This window comes from Rhinatrema bivittatum, unplaced genomic scaffold (genome assembly GCF_901001135.1).
Source record: "Rhinatrema bivittatum unplaced genomic scaffold, aRhiBiv1.1, whole genome shotgun sequence".
Taxonomy (NCBI): Eukaryota; Metazoa; Chordata; class Amphibia; order Gymnophiona; family Rhinatrematidae; genus Rhinatrema; species Rhinatrema bivittatum.
Window position 1 is genome coordinate 63,549 of NW_021820345.1, and position 23,298 is coordinate 86,846.

Genomic DNA, 23,298 nt, shown 5'->3' on the forward strand with positions numbered 1-23,298 from the left:
CTGCCAGGTAATAAGAGTGTCTTGGGTAAACCGCAATAAATTCGGCACATTAGCCTTGTAGACCAAGGAGGGGTCTACAGGCACCCGAACCCCCAAATATCGGAAAGAATCCGTAGCCCAACGGAGTGGAAAGAAGCCACGCTATCGCTCCCGCAAGGCGTCCGGAAACGCCAGGGCAGACGACTTATGTTCATTTAACCGAAATCCCGAAAAAATCCCAAAGGAACCCATCACCCCTAGCAAGGAATCCAGAGAGGTAACAGGATCAGTCAAAAAAACCAAAAGGTCATCCGCGAAAGCCGCGCATTTAAATATTTCCCTATCAAACCTCACTCCCCGGATAGTAGGGGCCCCCTGTATCGCAAGCAACATAGGTTCTAATTGTAACAGAAAAAGAAGCGGAGACAAAGGACACCCCTGACGAGTGCCTCTCCCGACAGGGAACATATCCGATCTATCCCTATTAGCCAAAATGGTGGCCTGGGGATCCCTATATAGTAATTGCACTGCCTCGTAAAACATACCGTCAAAACCCATGTGTCTTAGAATGTAAAACAAATAACTCCATTCCACTCTATCGAACGCCTTTTCGGCGTCAAAGCTAATGACCAAGTAAGGCGTAACCGTATGGCGACACATTTCCATGGCCACTAAAATCCGCCTAATATTTGAAAGGGCATATCTCCTTTGAACAAACCCCACCTGATGCGATCCCACCAGGGACTGCAAAACAACGGCCAAGCGATCCGCCAACACTTTGGCCAACAACTTCTGATCAAAGTTCAATAAGGAGATGGGACGGTACGACTCAGGCAATAGTGGATCCCTCCCTGCTTTAGGAATAAGAGTTATATGGGCTTCATTCATCTGGGGAGGGAAGTGCCCCTGGCGGATTAAAGAGGAGAACAATTGAGTTAAGGGCCCTGTCACTCTATCAATCAAGCCTTTATAAAATTCTGCGGAGAGGCCATCAGGTCCTAGGGCTTTCAAACGTTTGGATTTATGTATAGCCATACGGACCTCCGTCTCGGAAATCGGCATATTTAATGCTTGTTGGTGAGTTTAGGAATCGGAAGAGGCCCACAAAAACGCCGGCATGTTTCTTCTGACCAACCCTCTGCCCTGTATAAATGTTGATAGAAATTGCGAAAAAGGCGCAATATAGAGCGCATATTTGTCTCCACTTGGCCATGTTTGTTCTTTAACCCCGTAATAAAGCGAGGTGCCCTTGAGGATCTTATCAAATGAGTCATTAATTTACCTGCCTTATTGCTATGTTGGTAAAGCCGGTGCTGATAATACAAGATACTTTTCTTGGCCCTCTGATGCAATACTGTGTTTAGCGTACTTTGTATTGACATGTAATTATCCCTATTTTGCCTCGTGTTGGAATGTATCAGACTGGCTCTAGCCTTGCGGAGCTGATTGGTTAACAATAAAATTTGGTTATTTAAAACCTTACGACGATGCGCTACATATGAAATAATATCTCCCCGAAGCACTGCCTTAGCGGTATACCAGTACAGCACCAGCTGCTCAGAATGAGCCTGATTCAGAGAGGCATAGTCAGCCCATCGTTCAGCCAAGTACGCATTAAATTGTGCATCCTCAGCCAAATAGTAAGGGTATCTCCACATCCGGGCCCCTTGTATTGGAGACACAGCCTGGAGATCCACCCAGACCAGGGCATGATCCGATATCAAGATATCATCAACACCGGCTTCTTGAACCCGTGGGAACACATGGGCACTAGTTAAAAAATAGTCTATACGAGAATAAATAGCATGAGCCCTAGATAAGTGCGTGAACGTTTTTTCCCCTGGATGAAGAGTGCGCCACGCATCCACCAAGTGCAAATTTTTCTCTAATTGAGCAGGTCCCTTACCCATACCATATTCTCTACGGCGGTTTTGTGAAGCATCCAGCTGAGGATCTCGAATCGTATTAAAATCCCCTCCCACAACAATAGTATCAGATATATAGGGGAGAAGGTGAGTGTACAAATCCTGAAAAAATGTCTGACTGAAAGTGTTCAGGGCATACAAGTTACACAAGATTAAGGGTTGATTATGGAGTTCGCCAATCAATATAAGATACCTGCCCTCCGGGTCTTTAATCTCCTTATGAACGTGATATGGCAAAAGTTTATTAACTAGAATCGCCACCCCAGCCCACCATGTAGTAGCGGAAGCATAATAGACCCCCCCCCCCCCACCCAACCGCCACCTAATTTGGTGTGTTCAGTATCTGTAAGGTGTGTCTCCTGCAGGAATCCAATATCTGTCCCTTTACGCTTTAGAGCTTGTAAAATCTTATTTCTCTTAATCGGGGTATGAATGCCACAGACATTCCAAGATACTATGCGAGTCTGTGTACTAGACATTCATCCCTAGGAAAAAACACAGCATATTGGCTAATTGTGGAATCCATACGAAAGCCTCCCCAGCTAAGACTTCCGCACATAACAACCCCCACTCCTGGACAAAAAACCCCCTTGAGACTACTCCTGTGTACATAAGGAATACATAGCATGGAACGGCTTAAAAAAGCCAACAATCGTCTCTCCCTCCACACCCTCCCGTCCCCCCTTCCCTCCCCCATAGTTCCCCAACCCCCCCCCTCCCTATATTCTCTACAGCTGCCCCCTCAACCTCTGGTTTCTTACGCCTATCCTTAAGCGTCAGATCCATTACCTTCCCCACTCGGATCTGCCCTCGAGGGAGTACCACAGACAGAATAGCCCCCCCCCCTCCCCTCCCCTCCCTTCATGTTCAGTGCGCTGAAACATAGCGCAAACAAGAATGTGCATAACCTCTTATAACCAAACATCACGTAAGTTAACATGTTAGATAACTGTACTTTAGAGCCATCATACTGAACATTATACCCTATAAACAACGAATTCATCCTGATTGTTCATATCAGCCCTGTTCCAGAGCCTTTTCCGCTGTTGACAAAACCCTGAGAGCTGCCTTTCTCCTCAGGCGTTCCACCCGCCTCCAACTTGATGAGGCTTGCACACGAGGCCCCCTCAACCGGCCTCTCCGTAGCGCGTGGAGGGGGTGTCAAACCCGCCTGCTGAAAAATATCAGTGGCCTCCATCGGGGTTTTCAAACGAAATGTCTGTCCATCTTTTTGAAAAGACAAAGAGAAAGGAAAATTCCATCTGTATCTGATATCCGCTGTACGCAATGCTGCCGTGACATCCTTCAACTCATATCTCTTTCTTAGTGTGCTGGCTGCGAGATCTTGGTAAACCGTCACTATGGCGTTTCGCCAATTCCACTGTTTCTTCCTGCGCGCCACCGCCAAGATGTTGTCTTTTTGCAAATAGCTGTTAAAATTGATTATAATATCTCGTGGTTTGTTATCCCTGCATGCTCCTAACGCTCTATGTGCTCTCTCTATGGTAAGCAAAGTCTGTGTCCCATCCGTTTCTGTAGACAACGACCTCTCTGTCTCTTGTTCGAGCAGGAAGGAGCAAATGGATCGTGCAGCAGCCATGGTATCTTTAAACTCTGTTGTTTCTGGCTCACCCCACAGTCTGATGTTCATACGCCGCGACCTATTTTCCATATCTTCAAGCTTATCTTGCAAAATAAGCAGTTCACTGTGAGTCTCGTTGGTTTTCTGAGTGAGAGAAGTCAACACAGCCTCATGGCCTTCCACTTGTACATGTAGATCATCTACCCTGTGTCCCAGCGCCAAAAAATCCTCCCTCAGTTCAGAGAAGGAATGAAGCAGCTCCTCTTTATTCTTCTTCATATCTGCACGAAGCTCCACAAACCAATCTCTCATGGTATCTTTAGTTGGTAAATCCAACAGGGACGGCGTCCTCTCCATTGATGCTTGGGGGGATAAAAGCGGAGCCTCAGGGTCTGATCCCCCTCCTCCATTCCCATCAGCATCCTCTGTTATGTCGGACCCCGTTTGCCAGATCTCAGCCGCCATTCTGGTAAAAGAAAATTTTTGCAAGTCCCCTTTTTTCCTAGCAGCCATCAGTTTAGGTGATTAGTACTCCAAAAGCTGTTATAGACTTGGTACACTTTCTGTTTGAACTGTTGTCGAGAAGAGGAAGCCAAAAAGGCTATAGGACATCAGAGTCAGCCACCCTTTATAGGCCCGTCAGACTGTACTCCCGCACCCTCGGCAGTCCCACTGATGCAGGAGCATGGGAAGAATTTTATACGCAGGCCCTAATGTGGGATCTCCACGTTCCTCGCTCTCTTCCCGTCTACAGGGCTTAAGCGGGCTAACAGCCTTGCTATTTCGGGTCCAGCGCCTCTCTCAGACTCGTGCCCCAAGAATGACACGCAGTTTATTCAGAGCTGCGGGTTCACTCAACCCCCGCCTCAGCAAGCAGCGCGAACGAAGATTATTGTAAAAGTTCACCGCCCAAACCTGAGCTCACGTATTAGTTTCACACCATCAAAGGCTGCTGGGGTAGAATTAGGGGCTAATCTGCATCCCCTCAGAGGCACTGCAAGTCTTTCTGCCTTGAAAATGTCATTTGTTTATTTCCTTTTCCCTTTTTTTTTTTTTTCTGCTTTGTTTTAAACCTGTCTTCCTTCACTTGGCTTTAAAATCGCTTGTGAACGTCACTGAGCATTAACAGATATCACTCCCAGGGATTCTGTGTCCAGCAGCGCCTGACATGTTCAGCTCACCTGAAAGGCTCACCCGCTGTGCATCAAAATGGCGAGCAAAGTCCTGTATCCTGCAGTCCACACACTCAAAATCAGCGTGCCGAAAAGTTAGCCAGACGGGAGGAAACTGATAATCCACTCCAAGTATTTGCACACCAGCGGTCCCCCTAGCTAGCGAATTCAGGGGCTACCCCCGTTTTTATGTCTCGCCCGGCGAAGCGGCCCAAAATAAAAATGGTCCAGCTGTTGCTGCCATGCGGTGCGGCCGCGATCCGCCACTCAGGCTCATTTACAAAACAATCCCACTAGCAGGGGGACGCCTCGCAGCTCTCTCAACCCCAACAGAATAATAATAAAAAAAAATTCAGGCACTTCCCTGAATGCTATTTCTCGCGGGGGGAAAGCTTTTCATGCGTTTGGCACTGAATCCGGCGCCGCTGCAAAAATCTAAGTTTCTGGTGGCGCTTCTAAAATGGCGGGCGGAATCTCCTGTGCAGCATCCACTCACCGGCAACGCTCCGATTTCCCCCCCGACTCAGGTCAGTTTATTGAATATTTATACTCAACGCAATCAGCATCGCTCGCTGGTTCCAAATATGTAATCGAAACTGCGGTTTGGCACAATTCTCGCAAGTATTGTATGTTTCAGGGAGGAGCAGGGCTGGAGCCCCTGGTTCAAGCAGCCATCCCGTCACGTGGCCAACCGCCTATTAACTTTTAATGTTATACCTGTTGTATATGTTCTTCCTGGTTGCCAATAAAAAATTGCTTAAACAAAAAAAAAAAAGATTAATGGGGCAGGAGAGATGGAGGAGACTGCTGGGTGAAAGTGGCCCTGGCTGAGTCTGATCTTAGTCTCTCCAATTCACTGCTAATGCCCTCTTAGCACTCGCATTGTGTGAAAGGGAATTTCCTGCTGGAGTCCATGGGGAGTTCTAGGTACAGGGAGCGTCTCGATGCATCAGACACGTGGCATTCAGTATAATTCAAACAGTATCCTTCTGGCACAGTTTCTTGGTCTTTGATTGCATCATTTGTTAAATGTCATCACGTGTCACCTGTGTGCATTTTCAGGCATGGTGAGAGGCGAGCGTTCCTAATGAAACATCTTCTACATTTATTGCATGAGAATGGTCTCTCTCGGGGCAGGGGCTCCATATGAGTTTGTTTGTGCAGAGCTTTATCAGAATGAACCTCATTTGTATGCCAGGATTTATTGAGGATGATCTCATGTCTCCCCTGCGTGGATTTTCATGTGTCTTCTGTGAGAATGTTTTATTACACTCATTATATGAAAAAGGTCTCAGCTGTTTAAACTTTCCTGTGCAAGATTAATGTAAATTTAGCAAGATTTTCCTCCACTCAGGACTCCAGTGTGGACTTTCTGGTGTCGTGAGAGCTCAGACTCCCTAATGTACATTTTCCACATTCAGTCCATGAGAATGGTCTCTCTCCTGTGTGGATTTTCTGGTGTGAGATTAGTATATAGTTACTAATGGAGCTTTACTCACACTCAGTACAAGACAATGGTCTCTCCTGTGCCCTGGAAGAGTGGGAAGTAATAAAATAAAATTTAGGGAAAGGTTGATTAGGTTTAGGGGTGGGGGGGAGAGGAGAAGGGTAGAGGGAAGAAGTGTAGGTAGGGGGATAGGGAATTCTCTCCCACTTCGCTCCTTAATAAACTGGGAGGGAAGGGGGGAAGGCCTGATAGCGTCACCGGACATATATTACATAGTTTGCAACTCCAACATTACTCTCTGAATTAACGGTACTGAGGCAAATCCACCATTACTCTCTGCATCAATGGCAAGGGGGTGGCAGGAAAGTGGAATCAAGCAGTTACCAACAAGGGCCCTGAATTTGGCAATCGGTGAAACAGATAAGTATGGGAAAATAAGTGTGAGAGCTTGCTGGGAAGAGTGGATGGGCCGTTTGGTATTTTTCTGCAGTCATTTCTCTCCCTTGTGGATTCTCATGTGACTTTTGAGGGTACTCTTCACACTGAATATTTTATTACATTCAGTACATGAGAATGGTCGCTCCCCTGTGTGGATTCTCATGTGACCTGTGAGGGCACTCTTCAAAGTGAATCTTTTATTACAGTCAGTACATGAGAATGGTCGCTCACCTGTGTGGATTCTCATGTGACTTGTGAAGGCACCCTTCTCAATGAATCTTTTATTACATTCAGTACATGAGAATGGTCGCTCCCCTGTGTGGATTCTCATGTGTTTTGTGAGGGCACCCTTCATAGTGAATCTTTTCTCACATTCAGAACATGAGAATGGTCGCTCCCCTGTGTGAACTCTCATGTGTTTTGTGAGGTCACCCTTCAAAGTGAATCTTTTATTACATTCAGTACATGAGAATGGTCGCTCCCCTGTGTGGATTCTCATGTGACTTGTGAGGGCACTCTTCACAGGGAAGCTTTTATTACATTCACTACATGAGAATAGTCCCTCACCGGTGTGGCTTCTCATGTGACTTGTGAGGGTACCCTTCACAGTGAATCTTTTATTACATTCACTACATGAGAATGGTTCCTCCCTTGGGTGGATTCTCATGTGAATTGTGAGGGCACCTTTCCTAGCGAATCTTTTATTACATTCACTACATGAGAATGGTCTTTCACCAGTGTGGATTTTCTGGTGTTGGGAGAGGTGCGATTTGTTAATGAAACATTTTCCACATTCAGTACAGGTGAATGGTCGCTCCCCTGTGTGGATTCTTACGTGATTTTTGAGGATACTCTTCACAGGGAAGCTTTTATTACATTCAGTACATGAGAATGGTCGCTCCCCTGTGTGGATTCTCATGTGACTTGTGAGGGCACTCTTCACAGGGAAGCTTTTATTACATTCACTACATGAGAATAGTCCCTCACCGGTGTGGCTTCTCATGTGACTTGTGAGGGTACCCTTCACAGTGAATCTTTTATTACATTCACTACATGAGAATGGTTCCTCCCTTGGGTGGATTCTCATGTGAATTGTGAGGGCACCTTTCCTAGCGAATCTTTTATTACATTCACTACATGAGAATAGTCCCTCACCGGTGTGGCTTCTCATGTGACTTGTGAGGGTACCCTTCACAGTGAATCTTTTATTACATTCACTACATGAGAATGGTTGCTCCCCTATGTGAATTGTCATGTGTTTTGTGAGGGCACCTTTCCTAGCGAATCTTTTATTACATTCATTACATGAGAATGGTCTTTCACCAGTGTGGATTTTCTGGTGTTGGGAGAGGTGCGATTTGTTAATGAAACATTTTCCACATTCAGTACAGGTGAATGGTCGCTCCCCTGTGTGGATTCTTACGTGATTTTTGAGGATACTCTTCACAGGGAAGCTTTTATTACATTCACTACAGGAGAATAGTCCCTCACCTGTGTGGATTCTCATGTGTAGGGTGAGGGCACTCTTCACAGTGAATCTTTTATTACATACAGTACATGAGAATGGTTGCTCCCCTGTGTGAATTCTCATGTGTTTTGTGAGGGCACTCTTCACAGTGAATCTTTTATTACATTCACTACATGAGAATAGTCGCTCACCAGTGTGGTTTCTCATGTGACTTATGAGGGCACCCTTCAAAGTGAATCTTTTATTACATTCACTACATGAGAATGGTCGCTGCCCTGTATGAATTCTCATGTGGTTTATGAGGGCACCTTTCCAAGTGAATCTTTTATTACATTCACTACATGAGAATGGTCGCTCCCCTGTGTGAATTCTCATGTGTTTTGTGAGGGCACTCTTCACAGGGAAGCTTTTATTACATTCACTACATGAGAATGGTCTTTCACCTGTATGGATGCGGTGGTGCAACATTAGCATACTCTTTTGAGTAAAGGTTTTCCCACACTCCATGCAGGTAAACGGTTTGTTTTGAGTGTGGAGTTGCTGGCGATGGGTGAAGTTTTTGTTTCTTAAAAAATATTTTCCACCTTTACTGCATGAGAGTGGTCGTGCTCCGGTGTGGATTGTGTGTTGTAATTTTAGTTTATACTTACTAATTAAACTTTTCCTCCTTTTACTGCAGGGTAAGGGGTGCTCTGGTTTATGTATGTTTAGGTGCACTTTTAGATTTTTCTTCTGCCTGAAGGTTTTGCCACATTTGTTACAAAGAAATAGTGTTTGGAGGGGGTGGGATTTCTGGTGCAATAGTAAATGCGATTCCTTACCAAAACTTTTACCACAGGAGTCACACAGAAAGGATTTCTTCCCTTTCCCCTCCCTCTGGTGAAGGTCAGAAGTATTTTGATCACTGTTATTGCTCTGGAAGGGGCTCTCTGTGCTCACGTGTCTCTGGTGCTCAGGGATGACTTTGACCTCCATCTCACATACAGTGACTCCATCCTGTGAGCCTCCTGCAGGGTCTCTCTGCTTCTCTGACTCCTGCTGACTAATCCTCGTGTTTCTCCTCTCAGTCCCCTGTGAAACATTTTCAAAGACAGTTCCTGATTCTCTTGGGATCAGTCCTTCTTCCATAGGATATTCTTCTCGATTCTCCTTCTTTATGTGCTGCGTGACCTCATCAGTTGCTGTTGATAGAAGACGACATTATTCATGCATTAGTGACCATGCAAGTGGATCTGGGTTTCTGAACCTATAATCACTGCTCTGGCAATGTCGCACAGTGAAAGAGCTGCACATTTTTGACCAATCACTGGTGACCATGAAAAACATCTAACAATGGTGTTTGCACCAAAAGCCTTATGAGATGAGCTCCTAAATATGTATAACCTAGAGGAGAGGAGAAAGGGGGAAATATGATAGAGACACTTACATACCTGAAATGTAATAATGCTCAAGAAGTAAACGTCTTTTGAATGGAAAATAATTTATAGAGCAAAGGTCATGATATAAAGTTCCAAGGGGGGAGATATTTTTTGTTCATAGAAAATGTGGTGGATGCCTGGAATTACCTCATGGAAATGTTGGAGATGAAAACTGTAATAGAATATAAAAAATAACAGCGGGATAAACACAGAAGCGAGAGATGGAGAGAATGAGAGATAAGAGGTCAGGAATATAAGCAGCTTGCTGAAAACAGAGCGGATACTCCATAGATAAAACCTGAGAGGGAGAGAAGAGGGAGGAGAGTGGGGGTAGGATAAGCTTGGAGGGAAAGGAAGAGAGTTACCATGGAGGGACAGGACTGAGTTATCCAGAGAAGGGCCGGTGTGATGACAGTAGAGGCAGGAAGATTCTCTTAGCGTGAAAGGTGATGGCTTAATGAGAGGAAGAAAACTTTGTAAAGCAATGGACAGGGCAGAAGACAGAATGGCCGAGGATATGAAGAATATGGGAGGCTGACAGGCAACTGATGTTCTCAATGGACAGAAGTGGGGAATGAGATTGGGTAGCGTTAGTGTCAGGAAGAGGAAGGAGAATGGATCCGTAGGTAGGAGAGAAGGGAAAAATGGCCCTGAGACAGCTAGAAGTATGCAGACAAGCTGAAACCTCCCCATGGGGTAATGACATTCATGAAGCAAGCTCAGGCCTCTTGTTACTGCTGTTCATGTTCAGCTAATTGTAAAACAAGAATGTAAGCGACTGTACGTGCACGTGGGAGCCAGTGAGCAAAGATATGCTAGAGTTTTAAATCTCGTGCACAAGTACGTGGGTATGATGTAAAATAGCACATTTCTTCCTTAAGAATTTGTCGGCTTTAACGCTTACAGGGAACAGGATTTTAAAACATGCTCAGGTTAAAGCCAGTCCCAGTTTAACCCATTAGCATACCAGCTTGCCCAGTCTCTCTCGGGGTCATCCAGACGCTTCCAGTTCTTCATCCTGCACTCCCCCCAGTTCAGCAAGACCCCTCACCCTATTGTGTTAGTCCTAAAAAAGTGATTTCTGCAGACGTACACCTCATCAGGAGTAGCAGGAAATATATGCAGCTAACAGTGCGCCACGAGCAGTGGCTCCCGGATTTACACACTGCACTGCTGGCCCCGCCCCTTTTTTAGCACGAGCAAGTAATTAGCAGCTTTTGAAATTCATGTCGCTCACATACGGCCACATATTCATCTTTTAGTGCCAGTAACGCTTTTAAAATTTCTGTATCCGGGCAGGTGGGATCAGTAGTCCTGGGCCTCCTGCTGAGGGCTCAGTTAAGTCCCTTGAGAAACTTTGTGGATGCTCCCCAGCAGGTGCCTCATGTAAGACATCTGAGATAAATTCCTAGACTGATTCACAAGGGGCCGGTCTCACGTGAAAAGAGACAAACAACCAATCTCAGGTGCCAGCTCAGACACAGAGCAATGCTGGAGCTAGAGTCAGGAGGAAAGTCACAAACGACCTTCAGTAAATCAGCCCTCGAGTCCGCTAAACATGCAGATAATGCAATTTTTACCTAGGGAGATGAGGGTCTCATAATTCTCCTTCATCACCTCCCTGTAAAGCTCCTTCTGCCCTTCATCTAAATACCCCCACTCCTCCTGAGAGAAAGAGACAGCAATGTCCTCAAACGTCACCTGCACCTGAAACACAAACCAGAAACACTCAGTGACACGTGGAGGGGCTCAGGGTGCATTAGATCTCAGCTGGATTTATTCTCCTAACATTTTATCATGGAAAAGAGGATACCAGGACCCCTCTTCCCCAGGAAATGCCAGATTTGTTGCCCCTAGAATCAGTTTCCTCCATAGACCCCAGGGTTTTCAAATCAAACTGGAAACCATTCCCTAATACCAAAGACAAAGAGTATGAAATGTCATTGTGTGGATAAATCACATTATAATAAAAAGGAAGCTATAAGAGCATTATCCAGAACATCAGGAACATCTGGTTCTATTCCATCAGGAGGACTCACTGTGCTAAATCCTAACAGGGAAGGAAGAGTTTGGTGTCCTGGGCAGTGACATATCTCCCATTGTGATGTACGAATTCTGTATTCAGGGGTGTTGCAAACCATGGGCAAATAGGGATTGTGCCCCAAATCTCAAACAGCTGTTTGATTTCCTTCTCTGCAGGGCAAAGGAAAGGAGAAATTAATACTTACCTGATAAAAGCTGATGTGAAGGACATGAAGGCCTGTCCCATCATCATTTATTTATTTTACATTTTTTATATACCGAGGTTCTAGAGACAAAATCACTAAGCACTTCGGTTTACAGACAACTATTGAAATGACTGACGTGAGTCTTACAGAGAACAGGAAACATCAGCCTACAAGTATTCTCTGGAAAAGCCAAACTGTACAAACTGCTCATAAGAACATGCCATACTGGGTCAGAACAAGGGTCCATCAAGCCCAGCATCCTGTTTCCAACAGTGGCCAATCCAGGCCACAAGAACCTGGCAAGTACCCAAAAACTAAGTCTTTTCCATATTACTGTTGCTAGTAATAGCAGTGGCTATTTTCTAAGTCAACATAATTAATAGCAGGTAATGAACTTCTCCTCCAAGAACTTATCCAATGGAGAAATTACTTACCTGATATTTTCGTTTTCCTTAGTGTAGACAGATGGACGCAGGACCAATGGGTATAGTGTACTCCTGATAGCAGTTGGAGACAGATCAGATTTCTATCTGACGTCAGCCCCTAGTACATATACTCCTGCAGGAAGTGCAGCTCTTCAGTATTCTCCTCGAAAAGCATTGTGGATATATGTGTGACTGACTAATTTGATTAACTTGGATAACTTCATAACTTGGTTAAACATTATAACTTGAATAACTTGAATAACTTGAACTGGTTGAATTGACTATAGCTGGAGACCGCCAGTGTACTGAACCGGAAAGCGTCGACACCCGGCAGGATGGATGCCCTAGGTAAATGAAAACGTGGCTTACCCCTGAATCATTTGAAAGACCATGCGTAACGGCAGCCAAGGGTGGGATGCGGAGTCCATCTGTCTACACTAAGGAAAACGAAATTATCAGGCAAGTAACTTCTCCATTTCCTAGCGTGTAGCAGATGGACTCAGGACCAATGGGATGTATAAAAGCTACTCTCGAACTGGGTGGAAGGCTGCCCGTGACCCACTTAGTACTGCTCTTGCAAATGCCATGTACTCCCGAGCCTGAACATCCAGACGGTAGAATCTGGAGAAGGTATGCATGGAGGACCATGTCGCCACCCTGCAGATCTCGGCGGGTGACAGCATTCTAGTTTCTGCCTAGGATACTGCCTGGGCTCTGGTAGAATGTGCCTGGACTATAGATGCAGTGTCTTGCCTGCTTCTACGTAGGCTGCCTTGATAACTTCCTTGATCCAGCGAGCTATGGTTGCCCGCGAGGCCGCTTCCCCTTGTCTCTTTCCGCTGTGAAGGACGAAAAGGTGGTCCGTTTTTCGTACGGGTTCCGACATTTCCAGATACCTGGATAGGAGTCTGCCGATGTTGAGGTGGCATAGACTACGGGCTTCTTTCGAACTCTTCAAGTCATCCGCCAATGGTAGCGAGATGGTCCGGTTAAGATGGAAGTGTGAGACCACTTTGGGAAGGAACGAAGGGACCGTGCGTAGCTGGATGGATCCCGGGGTGAGCCTAAGGAACGGCTCACGGCAGGACAGTGCTTGTAGCTCCGAGATGCGGCGGGCAGAACAAACTGCCAGGAAAAACGCCGTCTTTAAGGTTAACAGGCGGACGGACAGGCCTCGGAGGGGTCTGAAGGCGGTTCCCGCTAGGACATCCAAAACGAGATTGAGATTCCACAGAGGCACCGGCCACTTTAGTGGTGGGCGAATGCGTTTGACTCTTTTCAGGAAGCATGACACATCCGGGTGAGAAGCTATGCTGTCACCCTCGCTCCTGGAGCCGTAGCAGGACAATGCGGCCACCTGTACCTTGATGGAATTGAGGGACAGTCCCTTCTGTAGTCTGTTCTGTAAGAATTCCAGGATCTCGGGAACTTTAAATGAGTGTGGCTTGATGTCGTGGTCTTCGCACCAGGCTTCAAATACTCTCCAAATCCTTATGTACGTGAACGATGTGGAGAACTTGCGTGCTTGGAGGAGGGTGTCTATTACAGCCCCCCCGAGTAGCCGCTCTCTCTCAGGCGAGCCCTCTCAATGGTCAGACCATAAGAGAGAATTGAGCTGGGTCCTCGTGGAGGATCAGACCTTGTTTAGCAGTTCCCTGTGTGGAGGCAGAGGTGGGAGGGGGGGGGAGGTTTCCCTGCCAGCAGTCTTCTCATGTCTGCGTACCACGGTCTTCTTGGCCAATCCGGAGCCACCAGAAGAACTAGTCCCTGTGTAGCTGTATCTTGTGAATGATTGCGCCTAATAGGGGGCTACAGTGGGAAGGCGTATAATAGGGTCCCCGGTGGCCAGGTCTGTACCAGGGCATCGATCCCTTGGGACTGCAGTTCCCGCCTGCGGCTGAAGACTCTGGGTACTTGGGCGTTGGATCTGTTTGCCAGAAGGTCCATGTCCGGTGTCCCCCACTGTTTCACTATCATTTGGAAAGCTGCGGACTACAGCCTCCATTCTCCTGGGTCTAGACTTTCCCTGCTGAGGTAGTCTGCCGTGATGTTGTCTTTCCCGGCGATGTGGACGGCTGAGATCGCCTGGAAGTTTACTTCCGCCCACGCCATTAGGAGGTCTATTTCCAGAGACACCTGCTGGCTTCTGGTTCCCCCTGCCGGTTGATGTAGGCCACTGTTGTGGCATTGTCTGACATTACTCTGACTGCTTTGTCTCGGAGTCTGTGCTCGAATCGTAGGCAGGCTAGTCTGACTGCCCTCGCTTCTAGGCGGTTGATGTTCCATCCAGACTCTTCTGCATTCCACTGCACTTGGGCGGTAAACTACTCGCAGTGTGCTCCCCATCCTCGTAGGCTGGTGTCTGTGGTGAGCAGGGTCCAGGTTAGGGACGATAGTCTTGTTCCCCAGCTCAGGTGGCTGACCTGTAGCCGCCACTGTAGCTGGGTCCGGACTCTGCCCGGGAGTGATGGACGTACGGTGTAGTTCTGAGACTGTGGATTCCAACGTGATAGAAGTGAGCGCTGCAGGGGTCTCATGTGAGCTCGCGCCCATGTCACTACTTCCAGAGTGGATGCCATCAGACCGAGGACTTGCAGGTAATCCCATGCTTTGGGACGAGGTTCGCTCAGCAGGATTTGTAACAGATTCCACAGTTTTGATCTCCTTGTGGGAGTCCGGTTGACCTTACCTTCTTTGGTGTCGAACCGGATCCCTATGTATTCTAGAGACCTGTGAGGGTTGCAGACAGCTTTTATTTGTGTTGATCACCCATCCTAGGCTCTCCAGTAGAGTTTTAACTCTGTTGGTTGCTTGGCGGCTTTCCTCTGGGGATTTCGCCCTGATCAGCCAATCGTCTAGGTAAGGGTGTACAAGGATTCCTTCCTTCCTCAGTGCTGCCGCCACCACCACTATGATCTTGGTGAACGTCCGGGGTGCTGTGGCTAACCCGAAGGGTAGTGCCCAGAACTGGTAGTGACGGTCCAGGATTTTGACACGTAGATAGCGCTGGTGTTCCTGATGAATTGGGATGTGTAGGTAGGCCTCCAAAAGATCCAGGGATGTGAGAAACTCCCCCGGTTATATCGCCCTTATCACAGATTGTAGGGTTTCAATGCGGAAGCGGGGAATCCTCAGGTGGCAGTTGACCGACTTGAGGTCCTGGATGGGTCTGAATGTTCCCTCTTTCTTGGGAACGATAAAATAAATGGAATAATGTCCAGTATTTATTTCTTGGGGAGGTACTGGGGTTATGGCCTCGAGGGCCATTAGTCTGGACAATGTAGCTTCCACTGCCGCCCTCTTGAAGAGGTCGTGGCAGGGAGACTCCATGAACTTGTCCGGAGGGGTTCGTAGAAAATCCAGGTAGTACCCCTCCCGAATGATGGCTAGGACCCACTTGTCCGAAATTATCTCGACCCATCTGCGGTAGAATATTTATTTATTTTATTTATTTATTTAACATTTTTTATATACCGAGGTTCTGGTAACAATGTTACCAATCACTTCGGTTTAGGTTTAGGGTTAGTCTGCCCCCTATGGCTTCTTTCCTTGGACGGGTCAGCCGAATCTCATTGTGGGGTGAGGCTGGGGCCTGTACCTGAGCTGGTTTTCCTCTTGTTGTGCTTGTTCCGAAAGGACTGGTTCCTGCCTGTGGGACGGGGAGCTTAATAATTGCTCCTGGAAGGGTTGAAGCGCTGTGAACATCTGCCCCTGGAGAACCTGGGGAAGGGTCACTGGTTTCTCTTTGTCTTATCCTCCGGCAGGTGCGGTAATGGGGTTTCTGGGTGTGCCATGGCTGTCGGCGCGTAAATTCTTATGCGCTCCGGTGTGCCTAAGATGAGCGTGTGAGATATGCGCGTAGCTGTGCGTCTGGGTAGATATGCGCACAGCTCGGTATGCGTACAGGGTGCGCATATTCTTGTGCGCCCGGCCCTTGTGCGTGCAACTTATGCGCACAAGGATTAGTGCGTGTAAGTCTATGTGCACATGTGCTTTGTGCGTCTAGCTCGGTTTTGTGCGCTCGGGCGAACGGTGTGGCGAAGAGGCCCAAGATGGCGATGGTGAGCACACGGGCAATATGGCGACTCCTTCGGATGGTCTCCACGTGGGTAGACCCTTGGCATAGCCGGGGCCTGGCCCTGTTATAGGGCGGATCAACCCAGTGGCACAGGTCCCGGCTGGTGACCTGTGCTCCTCCTCGATCCTTGGAGACCGGAATCAAGCAGAAGATTTCTTCCTTACCTTGTCTTCAGTGCTTCCTGGTTTCGTCTCCGTCTGCGGGGGGAGAGGGCAAATACCTTCACCGCTGCGTTCGAAGGTGCACCCGCTGCCTCTCAGCCGCGCCCGAAGATCGGGGGCTAGGACCATGCCGCGATTCGGCCACTGGACCGAGGCTCACCTCCAAGGGACCACGGAAATCACCTCGGGAATCTCAACTGGGGGAGGGACCTGAGGGTATCACCGCAGGAGAGCGGGGCTCGTCTTCAGGTAGGATTCTCCTGTAAATTTAGTTTTCTTCTCTGAATTTGGTTCTCAAGCTGTCAGAGGGTGCAGACAGTCCCTAACTGCTATGGAGACGGAAAATACTGGAGAGCTGCACTTCCTGCAGGGGTATATGTACTAAGAGCTGACGTCAGATTGAAATCTTATCCGTCTCCAACTGCTATCAGAAATGCACTATACCCATTGGTCCTAAGTCCATCTGCTACACGCTAGGACAGAGCTTTCCAAAGTGTGTGTCGCGCAAGCCTGGTGCACATGACACACCGGCAAGTGGGAGCCAATGCGGCTGCCGGTGGACCTCATCCCACTGGCGGCTGAGCAGTGAAGTTTTGCTCGGCTGGGCTGTGCCGAGGACGCACAGCAGGAAGATCGGAACGGCCTGGTGAAGCTCACGTCACCACGACCCGAAGAAAAAGTCACGTCTAAATGTGCAGGTGCTCCTCCTCCTTCCTGCCCACGCGGCCCCGGAAGACAAATGTTGCCGGAGCCGCACGGGTAGGAAGGAGATGGAGCATCTGCCACGTGCAGAAGAGGAGCAGCGGACTGAGAAGAGGAGGAGGCCCGGTAGCAGGGTCCCCACCGTGGATCGGCACGCGAAGATCAGGGCCGCCGCGGATCGGCTCGTGAAGATCAGGGCCGCCGCTGCCGCGGATCGGCCCGTGAAGATCAGAGCCGCTGCAGAGCCCATCCTGCAGCGACCTGTGAAGAGGAGGCCCAGAGGTAAGAGAGAGGCGGAGGGCCCGTAGAATGCGTGTATGAGATGAGTTGAGAGATTGTGCGTCTGTGCATGCATGAGATGAGTTGAGAGATTGTGTGCTTGTATGAGATGGCAAAAGAAAGAGAGGGGAGTCTGCCTTTAGTGTGTGCATGTGTATGAATGGGAGTCTGCCTGAGGCTGTATGTGTGTGAATGCATGGGTGCCTACCTGAGGGTGTCTGTGTATGAGAATGTATGCGTGTCTTCCTGGGGTTTGTATGTGTGAGAATAGGTGCCTGCCTGTGTGTGTGAGAATGAATTGGTGCCTGCCTGGGGTCTGTGTGTGTGAGAATGAATGTGTGCATGCCTGGGGGATAGTGAGTGAGTGATGTGAAAATGAATGGGAGCCTGCCTGGGGGTCAGTTTCAGTGTGTGTGAATGACTGGGAGCTTGCCTGGGTGTGTGTGTTTGTGTGAGAATGATTGGGAACTTGCCTGGGTGTGTGTGTTTGTGTGTATGTGAGGGAGCCAGAGAGTGTGAGAGCATGAGTGTGTATGAGAAAATCCAGGGGAGTAAGAGTTTGTGTGGGGGGTGTGTGTGGAGGGGGGGGAGAGTGTCTTAGAGCCTGAGAGTGTGTCAGTGTCTGTGAGAGCGAGAGGTTATGGTGGGTATAAGAGTATGAATGTGTATGTATGTGACAGTGTATGCGTGAGAGAGAATGGACATGTATGTGTGAGAGAGAGAGGATAACCTCCTAATCCTCTGGACAGCAGGGGCTTTTTAAAATCCTTATTAGTTTTAATTATTGGGTGGTGTTTGATATATGTGCAGTTTTGAAATATTTTATCGGTGTTTGGGAAATGGTAAAAAATGTATATGATTTTAATTAATAGAAATTCTATTTATCAGTAGTTTTAAAATATTCTTTTATTAGTATGGTTTTACTATTATAACTGATGCTTTATGTTTCTTGATTTTATTTGTCTTATGAGGAATGGTGGTTCTGTTTTTCCATTGGTAATACACAGAGTCTGGTTAGTTTTTGTCTAATTTGTGCTCCTTTATTTTGTATTCTGTATTTGGTGAGGGTCTGTCTCTGCTCCTTGTGTGTGTGACCATGATGAGAGATTCTGCTAGCATAGGGATCTATAGCAATCTGGTTTGTTTTGTTTCTTCAGTAGGTGGTGTATTGGTATTCTAGGACCCATGTAATATTTACCCTTGCTTTTTCACAGGTAGGGTTATTGTTGTTTGAGTCCTTGGTGTTATTTCTGTTGTGTTACAATGGGATTGCAGTTTAGATTTTGAGTGTCTTTTTTGCGAGGTTTTGTATTAGTTCACAATATGCCTGGCAGTGGAAGGTGTTTGTGCTGCTGTTACTGTGAGGTGACACCAGAATTTGAAAATATCTTTTAGTATGATGAGCTGTAAGGGAAACATCCAAGCTCCATTGTTTGGGTGATTTTCAGTGGATGCAGAGTTACAGAACTGGAGGTGCAGGATTTATATTGACATTGTCCCTTCCTATAAATTCCAGACTTCACTCTCATAGCCATATTGAATTAGTTGAATGAGGCTATCAAATAATTATATAGTGTGAAACTGGCCAGCTTTTTAAAATTACGCAGAAGACCCTTTGGACTTTCTTATTAACACCAAATATTCAAAAGCTGTGTTCATCCCATCAAGCTCATATATCTCATTAAAGAGGTAAATTGAATAACACAATAACGTTGTTTTATTATTGTTATTCATAAATTATAACAATAACATTAATCTTGGAATATTATATATTTTTAATATAAATGAAAGGTTTTCACAAGATAGGTTGTGTCGTGAATCATTTTATTATGTATGTATTTAAGGAAACATACATAAATTGTCAAAATACATTTCATTCATTTAACCTTTAACCTTTGGTTTGCTAGTAGACTGAATTACTGTGTCCCGAAATTGTGTTTGTCTAAAAAGTGTGTCACCAACATGAAAAGTTTGGAAAGCTCTGCGCTAGGAAATAATGTATTTACTTCTTTCTTCTTTGGAAATGCAAATAATTTTAAATGATTAATTGCTAACTGCTGTAAACCGATTTGATATGCTTGCATGAAAAGTTAGTATATAAAAAGTATTAAATAAATAAAGTATAAAGGCTTACAGGTTAAGGATAGTAACCGCTGCACTAGCAAGTTATTACCCCCATGCACTTTTCTCCTTTCTGGCCTACAAAAAAACAAAATAAAGAACAAACTACACCCAGGAAGAGTTATCTGGGTTACTACAGGACAGGGATTTCTCCAATCGGATTAACTTTACCCAGGTAGCACTGAATATCAAGTCTCTCCAGCTAAAATTCATCCTACCCAGAGCACCTCCACCAGCTAAATTTTTCTACAAATAATGAGTTATGAGCAACCCAAACAAAGTTTCACAGGAGAGTAGAGGGAGAAATTTATATCTCTAGTTTTGTAAAGGCAACTAAAAAGTTACCCAGACAAGCCCTTGGGAGCATCAAACTCTCAGTGTAAAAAGGCAAAGGTGAGAGGAGGAGGCAGAGGGGGAAGGTAAAGAAGTCACAGGAAGCAGAAACTGAGAGGCTCCTTAAGCAGGAGGAGCTGCTGCTGTATGAGGAGAGAAGCAGGAAGAAGAGCCTGAGCGGATGCAGAGAAAAAGGAGCCCAAAGAATGGATTCAGTGAGTGGCTGGGGGGATGGGAACAGTCCCAGGCTGCATCCCCTGCCCCCCTCCTACCTGCTGAGCAGAAATCCCTGCAGCCATTCTCCCGCCCTTCTCCAGAGCAGGATTTCCAGCCCCGGCTCCCTCCCCGCACGGTCAGGCTTTTCAGCTTTCGGACTCAGCACCACGTTCTGTACAGGAAGCACCGCCTCCTTCCAGCAGGAAGTGACATCACCAAGGAAGAGAAAGTGGGAACTGCAGCCGCTGCATAAGGAACTTTTTCCCGTCGATAGCAGGCTGAATTAGCCCTGCTGTAATGGGACCTGTCCGTCAGGCACAGGAGGCGGAGCTTTCCAAAGTGAAGTCAGAGCTCTGCTCTGAGGCTGCGCGTGGGTTCCCGCGATGTATTAACGACTCTCCTCAGTCTGTTTTTCCGTGCGCAGGAATCGCACGCGGAGCTTCAAGACCTCCTCAGAATCTCAAGTAAGAATGTCAGAAAACCAAAAAACCCGACCATCAGGGTTCAAGCCCTGCCTATGCGGCAAAGTAATGTCTATTACAGACACGCATGATAAATGCTATAGATGTCTGGGGGCTGACCATGACACGAAGAACTGTGCATCTTGTGGGCGTATGTCCCCTAGGGCACGTAGAATTCGAGCGGAACACATGGGCTCCCTACGTTCCCCACAAGATGCTTCCCAGCCGGGTTCCGATGTTCCCTCTTTCCCGGGGCCCTCCGCATCCAGCCCATCCCAAGATCGTAAGAAAGATTCAACTGATACAAGCTCTGGCAGGCCTTATAAACGTGAAAGGCAGGAGGAGCGTAGACAATCATCTCAATCGCCCTCAGCCTCAGAAACAACTTCAAAACGTTCCCAGATCGGGCAGTGCCCGCGAAAACGAACTTACTCTCATGAGCAGCACTCGGAGGAGTCAATTCGATCGAGACGCGATTCAGAACGGGGCCCCGTTCTGCACAAAAATCAAAAGTCACCAATAAAGCACGCCAAACCTGCTGAGCCGCAAACCAAGCCTCGTACGGCACCGCTGGAAGCGAAGCAAATGCCGCCAGCCTCTGCGTCTCACTGTGATGCACCCGGCGCGACGCACATGACGTCATCAAACTTCACATTTTTGACGCAGCACGACACGGCGCATACGGAGCGGCGCCACACAGAGCAAAAAACGGGACGGGGAACGGCGCATACGGCGCGGCGCGAGACTGAGTGTACGGCGCGGCGTGACAGGACACATACGGGGCACACGGCACGGCATGATACGGCGCACAGAGACCGGGGCGCAACGGCGAACAGGGCGAGAAGCGGTTCAAAACGCGCCAAACTTGCAGCAGCGGAACAACCTGAGTATCCAGCTACTACACAACCATCTGCCTTAACTTTTAAGCTGATTCCATCAGTGGACACACGGGGAAAAAGAACAGTAAGAGCTCAAACCCTTACTCCTCAATTGCCCCATACCACGGTGTCAAACACCGCTAAGACTCAAAATTTACGCCGCAATCCGATGTCAAAAAATTTTAAACATTTATATTCAGAGATAGACAAGGGAGACAGTCGCTCTCTATATACCTCGCCATCATCCTCGGAGAAAGCTTACTCTGACTTCTCCCACCACTCCGAGAAACGTGAGAAGTCTAATCCACTCCAAAAACCCTGCACCAAAAAGCGGGCACTACCCTCCGAAACCCTCACATACAAAGCTGTTCAACCGCAACAGGCTTCACAGGGTTTGAAAGAAAAAAATTCCTATGTCACATGCCAAAACAGAATTGAGAAAGAGCATGTCTTCAGATACGAGAGAAGCCTTCAGGACGTTGTCATACGCCCTTGCGGGGTTTTATGACAACATGACGAAGACGTATGATATGCCTACTTCTCCAATGACAGAGGGAACCCTTTCGCCGGTACGCTCAACAGCCACTTCACCCAGGTCGATGAGTCCTCAGGGATCGGATACTATAATCCGATCACCCTCGGTTCAAGCCATACCTCAATCACCATCTACCTCCAGCAAAATACCGCATAACAATCAACTGGTAGACCCACTACTCTCACCCGCCAGCGATCACCACGATTCAAAAAGTACCAGACCCAAGAGCGGAAACTCTGGATCTCTTAAAAATATTTGATACTCCCCACGAGCCAACGGCGTTACCCCCGCACGCAGTTCTCCACGCCTTGTTAGAGAAGTCCTGGGACACTCCATTCGCAGTTCCGGCAGTGTCAAGGAAAATTGACACTAAATACAGGTTACAGAAATCTACTTATTATTCTTCCACACAGCTTCCTCACACCTCACTAGTGGTGGAATCAGCGATGGGGAAAGCCCGGAAGAATAAATTATACTCCTCGTCTCCACCCTTGAAGGATATGAGGACGTTAGACGATTTCGCAAAACAGGCATATCAGGGGGCCATGTTAGGTGCACGAATACACCACCACCAGTTCTATTTAGCGCAATATTTATATGGCTGTGTACAGCGCATAAAGACAGAGCCGGAACTCACAGATTTATCTCCGGTACAAGATCTGGAGGAAGGAATCAGACACCTCCTCCGCACCACCTACGAAGGATTTGACACTGCCTCACGAGTATCGGCAAGTGCTATTGCAGCGCGAAGATTGGCCTGGCTAAAGGCCAGCTCCATTAGAGAGGACGTCCACACTAAGCTGGCTAACCTTCCCTGCAAGGGAGACAACCTCTTTGGGGAGAAGCTACAGGAGACGGTAGCCCTGTTAAAGGAACAATCCGCAGCGGTGCAATCTTTGACAACCCAACCATCTTACCAACCGACCAGGCGTTTTTTCTCCCAGTATAGACGTCAAACATTTCAACGAAAGCCGTATCGACAGTACTCTTCCTACCGGCCACCTCCTTACCAGACTTATAACCGGCCGACCATCCCACAAAACCAAACCCGGAGGGGACGCGGACGATCTCAGCGACCACAGCAAAATCAACAACAACAAACCACATCAACCAAGCCTTCACAGTCTTTTTAACACTGCCTCAGCCACCACCACTTCAAATGCAAGCGGGAAGAGTATCCCTTTATTATCAACAGTGTGCTTCCATCACCACAGATCGATGGGTCCTCAGTATCATACAACACGGGTACATGATTCCTTTCCAACAACCGCCAACTCTTTCTCATCCCACATCCAGTACATACCAGACGAACACGGTAGAAATACGACAGGAGTTGACAAAATTGCTACAACAGCAAGCGATACAGATCCTGCCACGACAAGCCTGGAACACTGGATTTTACTCCCCCTATTTCCTCATTCCAAAGAAATCAGGGGACTTACGTCCAATCCT

General features: G+C 47.4%; 2 protein-coding genes across 2 annotated transcripts; both read right to left on the minus strand.

Moving 5' to 3' along the window:
* Positions 1-5,356: 5,356 nt before the first annotated feature.
* LOC115081547 (gastrula zinc finger protein XlCGF8.2DB-like) lies at positions 5,357-7,798 on the minus strand. Its single transcript, XM_029585981.1, has 2 exons — positions 7,226-7,798; positions 5,357-7,060 (listed from the first exon to the last, which is right to left on the minus strand). Exons 1-2 carry the CDS (start codon positions 7,796-7,798, stop codon positions 6,596-6,598), a joined length of 1,038 nt encoding a protein of 345 aa, XP_029441841.1. The 3' UTR covers positions 5,357-6,595.
* A 63-nt stretch (positions 7,799-7,861) lies between these two features.
* Positions 7,862-11,064, minus strand: LOC115081544 (gastrula zinc finger protein XlCGF57.1-like; the record flags this gene model as incomplete). The annotated part of the gene is made up of 2 exons (XM_029585979.1): positions 11,010-11,064; positions 7,862-9,192 (listed from the first exon to the last, which is right to left on the minus strand). Coding segments are annotated over exons 1-2 (1,365 nt in total), but the record flags the coding sequence as incomplete, so codon positions are not given.
* Between the last annotated feature and the right edge of the window lie 12,234 nt (positions 11,065-23,298).